This window comes from Carassius auratus, chromosome 28 (genome assembly GCF_003368295.1).
Source record: "Carassius auratus strain Wakin chromosome 28, ASM336829v1, whole genome shotgun sequence".
Taxonomy (NCBI): Eukaryota; Metazoa; Chordata; class Actinopteri; order Cypriniformes; family Cyprinidae; genus Carassius; species Carassius auratus.
This window is the reverse complement of record NC_039270.1, coordinates 2,440,868-2,455,744: the sequence shown is the minus strand read 5'-3', so window position 1 is coordinate 2,455,744 and position 14,877 is coordinate 2,440,868. Positions and strand designations below refer to the sequence as shown.

Below are 14,877 nucleotides of genomic sequence, written 5' to 3'. Positions count from 1 at the left end.
ATGAATAGGCTACTTAAAACATTTATTAGGCATGATGTGCTACACTGTCGGCTACACTTGAATCGCATGACTAATCGACCAATACAGGCAAGGAAATGAGCACAAATTCACGGTACACTCTAGCTGCCATCAAACGGAGCTCCGGTGGAACTGAAAGTAACCTCGCGCATCGCCTGTGGACTACATAATTTGGACATGATGAAGGTACACTTGACAAGCTGTGGAGCTTCATTTTACCACAAAGCTAATGTTTAAACTAGCTTTACTGTGTGCCGTCAGTTTTTTTTTACGGAAAATCTGCGCGTTTCTTAACATTATAGCCCAGTTGTTTAAAAACCTATGCGATTAGTCCTCAAAGTGATAGTTTATTCGAATGGCATAAGTGAGATTGTGTTAACGTACTATTAACATGTTAACTTGGGCAGCCTAAGCTATATTCTTACGAACATAAAAATTTTTTTTTTTTTTTAAACGGGAAAAGGTGAGCAAATTCATTGACGCTGTTCACTTTCATGAACAGCTTATTGAGTCAAAAATACTCTGAAAACAACGTTCGAAGTTGGACAGACTAAAAATTTCCGTCTAATTTACGAACAAGATGTGCAGAATCTGTCAAAATGTATACAAAAACCATGCATGCATGCTCTTTCACGATGAACACGACGCCCCTTTCGGTCCGAAACCACTAGCAATCATCCGACAAGCACACTCTTTTATCCTTTCTCACCACAATGATCCTATTTAATGTTTACTTAACCAAAGTTCACCACGTTCGTAACATTTTAATGTTCGTAAACTTTTGGACAGAAGCCACAAACATACCCACATTTGTTGAAATCCTGTTGTTCTTTCTCCCGTGCAGAACAAGCGTGACCTAGACAATCTTATATCTCACATGAGAACCGTTGAGACATTAGAAGATGGAAATTCAGCATCAGAATAAAATGTACGAGCGTTATGATTTTTGGACAGAAAATCTCTGCCCCTGTTTTATCCCAATTTATTAATTATTATAATTTAAACCACACAAGATGTTTTTATCGTTTTGCTACTCTTATAATTACATGGGAAAATTATATCTCTGTTTTCTTTAGAATCATAGTTTAACGTTCGTAACTGCTTGGACAGAAGGTGTAACGAACGTTAGTAAATGTTTCCATTGCATCGTGGTGGATTAAGGGAATTATACTTGCAGTGTTAGTAGTAGTATTTTGTGGAAGACACACCAAAATAAATGTTATGCACCAAAATTCAGGATTTTATTAGAACAAATAAAAGAAATGACTTCGGAAAAATCCAGATGGACTGAATGTCCCACCCTGACATCCGCAATTTCTGGCAACGTAAATAAAAAAAGTCTCATTACATGATAATGCCAAAGCTTAGTGTGATAAAATTAACTTTATTATTTCTTACATCTATCTTAAACAAAATAGTGGAAAAAAAAGGAAAAATGACAAAAACTGGGTATTATTCGATCTATTTTGTTCATTACACCCCTTGTGGACAGAAAATGTGGAATCACTCATTACTTAATTTTCTTTTGCATGATTTGTGAAGGCTTGAGACTATAAAATAAATTAGAGTCATAATAAAGTTATATATAATTAAAAAATATATAGAATTGTAATTTGTAAATAATACAATCTATTCATTTTTTTTTTTTTACTTTTTTTTTTTTATTAAAGTTCTATCAAAAACACAGACCCACACACACACACACACACACACACACACACAGACACATGCACAAACCTTGAACACACACCTGGAGCATTGGGAAGCCATTTATGCTGTGGTGCTTGGGCAGCAGTTGGGGGTTCAGTGCCTTGCTCAAGGGCACCTAAGTCACGGTATTGCCGGACCGAGACTCGAACCCACAACCCTAGGGTTAGGAATCAAACTCTCTAACCACTACGCCACAACCTTTCACCCCATAGGTGTTTTTTTTTTCTTCTTCATATTTGAGGAAGGGAGCAAAACAATACAATCATGCTTAGGGCACCCATTTAGCCAGCAGCGGCTCTGGCTGTATTCCTTACATTCAAACTGAACAGAATTGCCCAATCCTGTTCCTGGCGATCGATTGTTCTGCTCCAACTCTAATCAGTCACACCTACCTTTAATTTTTAAGTGATCAGGAAGACCAGAGTTAGTTGCTTCAGGTGTGTTTGATTTAAGGTAGGAGCTAAACTTTGCTGGAAAGTCGATTGCCATTAACAGAGTTGGACACCCCTGTGCTAAAGGGTTACTGTGTATGTGTCCGCACAGTTTTCCTGATGCCACCGGGGTGGCAGATCGGGCCTGACATTGCTGCTTGCAGCTATATTTTAGGGTTTCTTTTTAATTTATCTTGAGATGTTTTTAGTTGAATGATGCTCAGTGAAGCACTTTAAGCACCTACACTTTTTCAGTAAGTTACCTTTATTGTACAAATGTAAAATTGACATCCCAAATATATATGTATGTATGTGCATATACATACAGGTGCTGGTCATATAATTAGAATATCATCAAAAAGTTTATTTAATTCACTCATTCCATTCAAAAAGTGAAACATGTATATTATAATCATTCATTACACAGACTCCTATATTTCAAATGTTTATTTCTTTTAATTTTGATGATTATAACTGAAAAAACTAAGGAAAATCCCAAATTCAGTATCTCAAAAAAAAAAAAAAGAAAATAAATATATATATATATATATATATATATATATATATATATATATATATATATATATATATATATATATATATATATATATGTGTATATATGTATATATATATATATATATATATATATATATATATATATATATATATACACACACTTCCCCCGTTTTTCTTGAGCTGATCTCAAAGATATAATACTTTTTCAATGTACACAAAGGCCTAAAACTGTGTTAGTGAGCCCATCTCCTCTGCCGAGATAATCCATCCACCTCACAGGTGTGGCATAGCAAGATGCTGATTAGACAGCATGATTATTGCACAGAGCTTAGGCTGGCCACAATAAAAGGCCACTCTAAAATGTGCAGTTTTATCACACAGCACAATGCCACAGATGTTGCAAGTTTTAAGGGAGCATGCAATTGACATGCTGACTACAGGAATGTCCACCAGAGCTGTTGCCCATGAATTAAATGTTAATTTCTCTACTATAAGCCGTCTCCAAAAGTAGTTTCAGAGAATTTGGCAGTACATCCAGCCAGCCTCACAACCGCAGACCACGTGTAACCACACCAGCCCAGGACCACCATATCCAGCATCTTCACCTCCAAGATCATCCAAGACCAGCCACCCGGACAGCTGCTGCAACAGTCGCGTTGCACAACCAAAGAATCTATGTTATGGTCAACGAACACAGGAGAATTTTATTGATGGCATATTGAATGCAAAGAGATACCTTGATGAGATCCTTAGGCCCAATGTTGTGCCATTCATCCACGACCATCACCTCATGTTGCAGCATGATAATGCACGGCCCCATGTTGCAAGGATCTGAACTCAATTCCTGCAAGCTGAAAACACACTGGCCAGCATACTGACTAAATATGTCCCCTATTGAGCATGTTTGGAATGCTCTGGATTGGATGGATCTTTTGAATGGGACTTGTTAAAGTTCCTGACAATATCCAGTAACTTCGCACAGCCATTGAAGAGGAGTGGACCAACATTACACAGGCCACAGTTAACATGCTGTCTAATCGGAATCTTGCTATGCCACACTTGTGAGGTGGATGGATTATCTCGGCAGAGGTGAAGTGCTCACTAACACCAATTAAAACAGATTTGTGAACAATGTTTAAGTGAAATAGGCCTTTTGTGTACACAGGAAAAGACTTAGATCATTGAGTTCGGCTCATGAAAAATGGGGGCAAAACCTAAAGTGTTGCTTTTATAATTTTGTTTATATATATACAGAGATGTATAGTAACGAAGTAGAACTACTTCACTACTGTACTTAAGTACTAAAAGGCGGTATCTGTACTTTACTAGATTATTTTTTCCTCCTACTTCCACTTTTACTTTGGTACATATTTTTGCTGAGTTTAATACTTTTACTCCGATATTTTTTTTATGTGCTGCATCGTTACTCGTTACAATTATAAAAATGTTACGAATCATTCCATTACAAACCACTGCCAGAACTGTAGATGGCAGATTTGATGAAGCTGCCACATCATTGAGCGAAACAAGCGATTAAGAAGACTGCGCGTGCTGACTGAACTGCTGTGAACAGAGAAATGAACACCGAGCCGAGCCAGATAATGACTTGTTCACGAGACAAGAACCGGTTGCATCGGTTCTCGGATGAACAGTAACGTTAGTACTTTCTGACAGTTCGATTCAATAAACCAGTTGAAGAAAACAGTTCACCGATTCTTTTGCGCTCGATGCAATGGCGTCATTGGCGTTGACTGCAAGCCTTCGGTTTACCTGGGCTCATAACATTAACACAGAATCAGTTCAGAATCAATCACCAAAAGAATCAGTTCTGTTCAGACGCTCTGCGTGTCGGTTTGCTTCACGCTAAATCACACATGCGCAGTATCATCAGCTCCTCGGTTCACGAATCGGACGCGTCTGACAGAAACGGTTCTTGACTCGTGAATGAGTCATTATCTGGCTCGGCTCAGTGTTCATCTTCAGTTCTCTCTTCACAGCAGTTCAGTCAGTGTACTGTTTGAGTCAATGAATTACTCCGGGATATTGGTTTGTTTTAACTCAGAGGGAGTGTCAGACACATTAAACAAGTTAACAGCTTAATTCATCTGTGGATTAATGCGTATTGGAGACGCGAACTGTTTAAAACGATTCAATTCGATTTGGTGGACTGTTTCAAAAAGATCCGGTTACATCGAATGATTCGTTCGCGAACCAGATATCACAAACTGCTTTGTTTTTAACTGTCTTACAACAGACACGGAAGAGAAGGCAATGCTGAATAAAGTCGTAGTTTTCGCTATTTTTGGACCAAAATGTATTTTCGATGCTTCAAAAAATTCTAAATGACCCTCTGATGTCTTACGGGTTTGAAACAACATGAGGGTAAGTTATTAATGACATAATTTTGCAAATTGGGCTAACTAACCCTAGTAACCATTTTTTGTTTACAAGAAGTTACAGTCAAAGGAATTGTGATTGTCCTTTAGGTTAATCATTTGAAATAGTAAAAACAATATGTTCAAACTTTTGACGACTTTCTTTAATAGCTACATAACATAATACTTCTACTTTTACTTTCAGTACTTTAGTACATTTTAAAATAGACTACTTGCAATACTTAAGTACAAAACATTTTGAATACTTTAGTACTTCTACTTAAGTGTGGTGCTTAAAGATCACTTCAACTTCTACTCAAGTCACTTTTTTGATAGAGCACTTGTACTTTTACTCAAGTATGGGTCTCTAGTACTTTATACATCTCTTTATTTATATATATATATATATATATATATACGTATGTATGTGTGTGTGTGTCATGTAGAGAATTGCCAAGAGGCCTGGGAGAAGTTAGGAAGGCTCAGTACAAGGGAGTGATTTTCAAAATGGCAGTTGTGATTTATTTCTGAAGCTGCAATGTACAAGGAGTAGTCCTCAAAGTGCAAAAAGAACACTTATGGAATCATAAATACACTGGTGCTACAAACAAAAGCAAAAATGCTGAGAGCAGCCAAACTGGCACTAAACAATGCCTAGTGGTACATCCACCAAACTGGAAAGCATGTCTCACCTCAAACACGTTCAAACGTTTGCATCCTTTCACAGGATGCAACCATCAGCCTGCTCGATCCATTGTTTAAATAGTCAGTTTTCCCGCCCAAACTCTATTGGGACAAACCATTATCACAAGTTAGAACCCTTTACCTGTAACACTCATCACAAACTTCCACAGCTAACATTAATACATAAATAACTTAACTACAGTTCATGAACTCACTTCTGACATATAGTAACCAGGATACAAACATGCGTAATATAACGCCACAAAAACTAATATTAAACATTAACACCTCATAGCACTCATGTTTCCCTCCATTTTGAAAAGCTTGCTCACACTCTGGGGTCCACTTGACCTTTATGGGACTACTCGTCCTTGTGAGATTCGTTAATACTGCAGCTCTGCTGGCAAAATTTGGAACAAATCTCCTATACCAGCCCACCAAGCCCAGAAATGATCGAACGCTCTTCTTTGTCATTGGGGGTACACACAACAAGATAGATTGCACTTTATCCGCTTGAGGCCTGATCGATCCTCCACCCACGACGTAGCCCAAATAAGAGAACTCCTGCTTGGCAATCTGGCACTTTTTGGCATTGACAACCAGACCTGTGTGATGGATCTTTTCGAACACTTGAGCAAGATGTTCCAGATGTTCTTCCCACGAATCACTGTAAATGACTATGTCATCGATATAAGCTGCTGCAAAACTGTCCACTCCTCTCAGCACCTGATCCACCAAGCACTGAAAAGTTGCTGCCGCTCCCTGCAGGCCAAAAGGCATAAATTTAAAGGAAAATGGAAAGCAGTCAGTTCTTTAGCAGAGTCAGCCAATGGCACTTGCCAATATCCTTTGCATAAGTCAAGAGTTGCTTAATACTTAGCTTTGCCCAGTCGTTCAAATTGCACATCAACTCTTGGCATTGGGTATGGATCAAAAGCAGATACTGCATTAAGCTTCGAGAAATCCACACAGAACCTGAGTAAACCATCCTTTTTTGGTACTAGCACCACTGGACTACAGCATTCGCTCCTCGATGGTTCTATGATGTCTAAATCAAGCATCACTTTCACTTCCTCTTTCAAAGCGGGAATCAGGCGGGCGGGCACTCTACAATGGGCCTGCCTAATGGGATCTGTTGGTAGAAGGTGAATATCATGCTGTAAAAGATCGTTTTTTTCCAGGCTGATCACTGAAAAGATTTTTTGGTACTGATTTCAGGAACTCTTTCTGCTGTTTAGGTGTAAGATGATTCACTGATGGAACAGTTATTGACTTTTGATCAACCGGGAAGTATTGCTCCTCCAGTTCCTCATCTTCCTCCACCTTTCTTGCCCACAACTGCTCAGACCATGAGCCTCTTCTCTCATGCCACGGTATTAAGAGGTTAATATGAAAAACTTGAGACTTCTTCCTGCGATCTGGTAGATAGATCTCATAATTAGTAGCACTTAGTTTCCGCAAGACTTCATACGGCCCCTGCCATTTGTCCAGTAATGAACTGTCAGATGTGGGAAGGAGCAGTAACACCTTTTGACCTGGACTTAATGTTCTCTTCCTGCTTGACTGATCGTACCATTGTTTTTGATGTTGTTGTGCTTTAGTCATGTTATCTCTTACCAACTCTGCCATCGAGTCCATCTTCTTCCTCATCTTAATGACATACGAGAAGATATTCGTTTGTTCACTTGCATTGTCTCCTTACATTTACATTTATTCATTTAGCTGACGCTTTTATCCAAAGCGACTTACAATTGCTATATATATCAGAGGTCGCACGCCTCTGGAGCAACTAGGGGTTAAGTGTCTTGCTCAGGGACACATTGGTGCCTCACAGTGGATTCGAACCCGGGTCTCTCACACCAAAGGCATGCGTCTTATCCACTGCGCCAACACCACTCCTTCCCAGGCCTCCTTTAAGACATCCAAAGGTCCACAAACCTGACGTCCATAGAGCAGCTCAAAGGGTGAGTAGCCTGTAGACGATTGTGGAACTTCTCGATAGGCAAACATCAAGTATGGCGACCATTGGTCCCAGTCTGCCCCTGTGTCAGACACAAACTTGTGCAACATTGATTTCAATGTCTGATTGAACCTTTCTACCATACTGTCAGTCTGAGGATGATAAGGAATGGTCTTAATAGGATGTGTACGCAACATTGAATACACTTGCTTAATTTGTCTGAATGTAAAATTGGTTCCCTGATCTGTAGTTATCTCTTTTGGGTAAGCCTACCCGTGAAAAGAGCTGAACAAGGGCATTGACAATTTGTCTCGTCTTTTTGTTTTTAAGAGGAAAACATTGGATATATAGTAGCATAATCTGCAACAACCAGAATATACTGATTTCCTGTTCTATTCTTTTCTAAAGGACCTACTATATCCATAGCAATGCGCGCAAATGGAATGTCAATAATAGGGAGACTCACAAGAGGCGCTCTCGCCCTTTCTAGCTGGACTCACCAGCTGACACTCTGGAAAAGACTTACAAAAATCCATTACGTCCATATACAGTTTGGGCCAATAAAATCCTCTAGCAATTCTGGCTAGCGTTTTCTGCTGGATTAAATGCCCCACCATGGTACAGAATCACCTAACTGCAATATCCTCAGTCTCATGGATTCAGGGACCACTAACCTCCCTCCCTCAGCACTTAACAGGTACAGGCTATCCTCTTTAATCACAAAACGATCTTTCTGCAATATGGCCAACTCAGTGTTTCCCTTGCCCACCTTCTCAAACAAGGGTTTCAGGGTTTTATCTTGCCTTTGAAGTTCCACTATATCATGAGGAATGCATTCAACATCATCTGCATTAGGTTCAGGCAATCTTTCGATCATTTCTGTACTCTCAACTTTGTTCTGACGCCTCTCACGTGTAGATTTCCTAGTTCTAGGACCCCCACCAAAAGGTAACTCTTGCAGTAGCTGTTCACAGGTCTTATCACGCTTAGCCTGGGCTCTTGTTACCATCCTGACTTCAACTATCTCCCTGTCATTCTGCAAAAGATCTACAAGCACAGGCACATCTCTACCTAAAATAATTGGATAGGGCGCCTGGTCCATTACACCTACTAACAAATAATAAGCCCCGATCTTTACATCATTTACCGTGTCTGTGTTCGACTCAACCTCCTTTAACCCTAGAGAGGACCTTGACACATAACAAAGGCGGCTATTCGTAACCTTCTATAAAGGGCAATCTGCTTTCTTATGACCTGGTTGGCCACATCCATGTCAAATAATCACCGCTTTACCCTAATACTGATTAACTGCCCCCTGCTGCTTACCACTGTTAGTACCACAACAGATCTGTGACGATACCCCGGTATTAAAACCAAAATTACTCAGACCATCATCCCAACCATCCCCAGACTTACGGGTTGAGCTGTTGTTATAGGATCGCCATCGTCATGGTTGATACAAAGATTGTCTAGCAGCCATAAAGGCCTCAGCCATCTCTGCTGCTTGTTTAGATGAGGTAGGGTTATTCTGTCTCATCCATGTTCTTGTCTCTGGATTGAGTAATTTGAGGAACTATTCTAGCACAATCTGGTCACCGATCTCCTCCTTTGTCCGCCTCTTAGGATTCATCCATTTCTCATATAAGTCTCTTAGTCTTACTTGCAGCTCCTGAGCATTGTATGCTCTAAAACGCTGTCCATACATTTCCACATTTATTTCAAACTTGTCAAGAATAGCCTGTTTGACCAAGCCATAGTTTAGTGAATCACCCGGCTCCATTGCCACATAAGCTGCTCTCGCTTTACCAGTTAGGAGAGGTAACAAATGCAACACCCAGTCTTGCCTTGGCCATCTGCATGCATGAGCAATACGTTCAAAAGTTGTTAAATAGTGTTCTATGTCCTCCTCATGGGTCCAAGGAAGCATTCTCGGAGTCTGTAAACATGATATTGCCGGTCCTTGTGCCTCGGTTAGATTCTCACTTCCTGAAGCAAAGTCATCGTCTTGTAAGGGTAGTCGCCTTGAATGAATGGTTGAAGGCCGATGCACCGCCCGTATCTGCTGACGTAGTTGCAGGTCCTGACACCCCTGCCAGTGACTGTCGTTGTTGGTCTTGATGAACTTCAGACTGCAGCTGTGAAAACTGATGGTGCAGCACCTGCCATTTATGCACTTGGCGCTGCGCCTCTCTTTCCAAGCGCTCTTCTCTTTGATGTTGCTTACATAAAAATGTTTGCATCATATCCGTAAGTTGGTCAGCTGAACTCCCAGCTACAACTTAACGTTGGTCTGGAACCGTGCATGTTAACACGGACTCATCTGGAACATTAGACTCGTCTCTTGCCTTTGCTGCATCTTGCTTCTTTGGTGGCATTTTCGTTCCTGCCACTCCTCTTGAAAAAAAAAAGGTTTGTTGCACAACTAAACATGCAGCCTCCCCATGTACTAGCCTCCTATTGGCCTGGAGGTACCGCTGCCACAGTGTGTCATGTAGAGAATTGCCAAGAGGCCTGGGAGAAGTTAGGAAGGCCCAGTACAAGGGAGTGATTTTCCAAATGGCAGTTGTGATTTATTTCTGAAGCTGCATTGTACAAGGAGCAATCCTCAAAGTGCAAAAAGAACACACACACGAAAAAAAAAAAACACTTATGGAATCATACATACACTGGTGCTTCAAACAAAAGCAGTAATGCTGAGAGCAGCCAAACTGGCACTAAACAATGCCTAGTGGTACATACATCAAACTGGACAGCATGTCTCACCTCAAACACATTCAAATTTTTGTACATTCTGGATATGCGCACTACCCGAACCCACCACCAAAACATTAGATCAAACAGGCAAGAATCTAACATGTGCTATAAAATGTAAACTCACACAATAAAGAAATAATTTAAAGCAAACAATGACTCTCTATTATCTTTCAACACTAACACATTGCACCTTTGATGTTGGTACTGTCCCTCCTCATATACATTGCCAACACACAATATACAATAAATTATTAACACACCAAGTAAATTCAGAATAGCATTAGACTGGCACTCTAGTGATGATGTAAGAGACCTAGCCCATCATCACAGTGTGTGTTGTTTAAAATATATAAATGTATACATTTTACTAGGGCTGTGATTTGGTAAAGTGGTAAAAATCTGCTACCATCACAGCCCTATTAAAATGTATATATTTCTTTTTTTATACAGCTTAAAGACCCTGGGGTCAAATGGACCGAAAAGAGCAATGATGCTTAAAAATGTTTACCGGGTCTCCCTATTAAATGAGTCAAAGACATTACATTAACATTACAGTAGACAAGACTGTAAATCTAATGCAAGAAAAGTAAATTGTGTATTTGCAGATGTTCTCTCAGCATTTAACAATATACCAAAAATAAATAATTTTTACTTTTATTTCAGAGTTCATTGAAGAAAAAGAGGAAAATGAAGAATCAAGTGAAGTTGAGGAGAAAAATAATGTCAAAACTGGTGGAAAACCTTTGAGTTGCTGTCAAACCAAACAGACAGATTTAAAGAAAAAAGGATTTAAGAAATCTTTAACCTGCAATCAGTGTGGAAAGAGTTTCACATGTAAATCAAATCTTAATCGTCACATGAGAGTTCATACTGGAGAGAAACCACTCACCTGTGACCAACGTGGGAACAGTTTCACACAATCATCAAACCTTAAGGATCACATGAACATCCACACTGTAGAGAAGCAGCATGCATGTGATCAATGCGGTAAAATGTTTTTATGGGCTTCACTTCTGAAGAAACACTTTAAAGTTCATGCAAAGGAGAAGCCACATTCATGTCATTTGTGTGGTAAGAGTTTTTTGCATCTACAAAGTTTGAAAGAACATCAGAAAATACATACTGGTGTGAGTGAGTACATGTGCTTTGGGTGTGAAAAGACTTTTAGTTCAGCAAGCAGATTAAAACGGCATGAGAGGATTCACACTGGAGAGAAACCTTACAAGTGTTCACACTGTGACAAGAGTTTCAATGTCTCATCAAGTCTGAAAAACCATGAGAGGATTCACACTGGAGAGAAACCTTTTAAGTGTTCACATTGTGACAAGAAATTCACTTTGTCACCACATTTGAAAATACATGAGAGGATCCACACTGGAGAGAAACCTTATAAGTGTTCACACTGTGACAAGGGATTCAGTGTGTCATCAAATCTGAAAATACATGAGAGGATTCACACTGGAGAGAAACCTTACAAGTGTTCACACTGTGACAACAGATTCAGAGATTCATCAAGTCTGAAAACACATGAGATGATTCACACTGGAGAGAAACCTTACATGTGTTCACACTGTGACAAGAGATTCTATGTTTCATCAAGTCTGAAAACACATGAGATGATTCACACTGGAGAGAAACCTTACAAGTGTTCACACTGTGACAAGAAATTCAGAGATTCATCAAGTCTGAAAACACATGAGATGATTCACACTGGAGAGAAACCTTACATGTGTTCACACTGTGACAAGAGATACAGTCAGTCAAGAGATATGAAAATACATGAGAGGATTCACACTGGAGAGAAACCTTTTAAGTGTTCACACTGTGACAAGAGATTCAGTCAGTCAACAGATCTGAAAAACCATAAGAGGATTCACAATGGAGAGAAACCTTTTAAGTGTTCACATTGTGACAAGAGATTCAGTTGGTCAACACATTTGAAAAGACATGAGAGGATCCACACTGGAGAGAAACCTTATAAGTGTTCACACTGTGACAAGAGATTCAGTGTGTCATCGAGTCTGAAAAGACATAAGAGGATCCACACTGGAGAGAAACCTTACAAGTGTTCACACTGTGACGAGAAATTCAGTCTTTCAGCAAGTCTGAAAAAACATGAGTGGATTCACACTGGAGAGAAACCTTACAAGTGTTCACACTGTGACAAGAGATTCAGTGTGTCATCAAGTCTGATAAAACATGAGAGGATTCACACTGGAGAGAAACCTTACAAGTGTTCACACTGTGACAAGAGATTCAGTGTGTCATCAAGTCTGATAAAACATGAGAGGATTCACACCGGAGAGAAACCTTACAAGTGTTCACACTGTTTCAGGAAATTCAGTCTTTCAGAAAGTCTGAAAAAACATGAGAGGATTCACACTGGAGAGAAACCTTATAAGTGTTCACACTGTGACGAGAAATTCAGTCTTTCAGCAAGTCTGAAAAAACATGAGTGGATTCACACTGGAGAGAAACCTTACAAGTGTTCACACTGTGACAAGAGATTCAGTGTGTCATCAAGTCTGAAAACACATGAGGTGATCCACACTGGAGAGAAACCTTACAAGTGTTCACACTGTGACAAGAGATTCAGTGTGTCATCAAGTCTGATAAAACATGAGAGGATTCACACCGGAGAGAAACCTTACAAGTGTTCACACTGTTTCAGGAAATTCAGTCTTTCAGAAAGTCTGAAAAAACATGAGAGGATTCACACTGGAGAGAAACCTTACAAGTGTTCACAATGTGACAGGAGATTCAGTCGTTCAGTAAGTCGTAAAACACACGAGGTGATCCACACTGGAAAGAAACCTTACAAGTGTTCACACTGTGACAAGAGATTCATTCAGACAAGAGATCTGAAAACACATGAAAGGATCCACACTGGAGAGAAACCTTACAAGTGTTCACACTGTGACAAGAGATTCACTAATATATCAAATCTGAAAACACATGAGAGGATCCACACTGGAGAGAAACCTTTTAAGTGTTCACACTGTGACAAGCGATTCAGTCAGTTAGCAAATCTGAAAACACATGAGAAAATGCACACTGGAGAGAAAGCACATCACCGCAATGTACCTGGGAAGTGTTCCATTGAGTCATCTGTTCTACACAAAAACCAACCACAGTAAGGCCCCGAACACACAGAGACGCATTTAGTTGTATGTGTAAATATTTTGTATGGTATATGTGTTTCGTCCAGATGGATCCGGCATTAGGGGGAGTGAAAACCCTTTTTTTTTTGTTTTTTTTTGTTTTTTGTAAACCAGGTCCCAGAGTGGATAAATCTGAAAATGACACCTTTGTGTTTTTCTGTACTGCCAATCCATATGTTTTGTAAAACAATGATGTCATCACCCCACATCTCGACCATAGTCAGACACCGCTACGTCATGTAACACCAACAACAATGGAGGACTACATGTTTGTGTCCATGCTACAGAAGATACTGAGTCTGTGAGCTTGACTAAACTTACTAGTGGAGCAGCACGATATTGGAAAAAAAAAACTCACATCGTGATCATTTTTCTCAGCGAGGTATATCGCGATATGGACAAAAAAAATTCACCAGATGACTTGTACAGCTCTATTTGGATTAAAAAAATAATTGATTTTGTAGGTGAATAAATCAAATTACAAACATAGATGAATATAATAGAAAATTTATACAAAGGAAGTAAAGTGCTTTATATTCTTTAGGTAAGTCGAACTGTTACTGTCTGTTACAGTTAAGTCTAATACGTTACTGCTGCGTTACATTGCTGACAGAATGCAGTGTTTATAATCTAGAGATTGTAAAGAGGATGTAGCACACGCACTGTCAAGTCAAGTGCCAGTGGATTACAGACCTGCTCCCGCGAGATCTAACGCAACAGAGAGCGGCACGGGACAAGACTTGTGTGTGTGCAAGATAGTGGAAAATAAAATGATTCATGGTACTCCGCAAAGTAGAAATATCGAAACAAAAAATCTAAAACAAGTAAATTGTTATTCATCTATTGCACAAGAGCAAAATGAATTTAAACCATTAACAGGTGCAAGCTATGCAGAGCTTCTATTTAGGCTATAACAGGGATTGGTTTGTTGCATGATGAGACTGATGTGAGATACTGATCCAAAAGCACACCTTTTGAAAGTTTAATTTCTTCCTTTAATAAAGCAAGTTTGTCATTATTGTTGCTGTTTTCATTTAAAATAAATAAAACATTGAACCACAAATTAAGCATTTGTTTTAAAAGGGGGTAAATACCTTATTTCCTTTGGTTCGAATATCCATCTTATTCGTTATTATTAATAAAAGTAAGCTCTTTAAATGCCTGAATCGGAAGTTGTACCATTGTACTATTTTATTGCTTATGTGTTTAATTACTAGTCTAATAATAAACCACAAACTACTATAGTTTTAAAGAAAGGGGAAATCCAA

The 14,877-nt window shown here is 39.3% G+C and overlaps 1 protein-coding gene across 1 annotated transcript in view; it reads left to right on the top strand.

The window, feature by feature from the left end:
- The window catches only part of LOC113047427 (zinc finger protein 271-like), a 31,215-nt gene extending 16,543 nt beyond the window's left edge, over positions 1 to 14,672 (top strand). The window contains exons 2-3 of the mRNA XM_026208776.1: positions 11,112 to 13,581; positions 13,724 to 14,672. Of these exons, the coding sequence (XP_026064561.1) occupies positions 11,112 to 13,581; positions 13,724 to 13,739 (2,486 nt within the window). The 3' untranslated portion in view covers positions 13,740 to 14,672. The remainder of the gene's footprint in view (positions 1 to 11,111; positions 13,582 to 13,723) is intronic.
- The last annotated feature ends 205 nt before the right edge of the window (positions 14,673 to 14,877 follow it).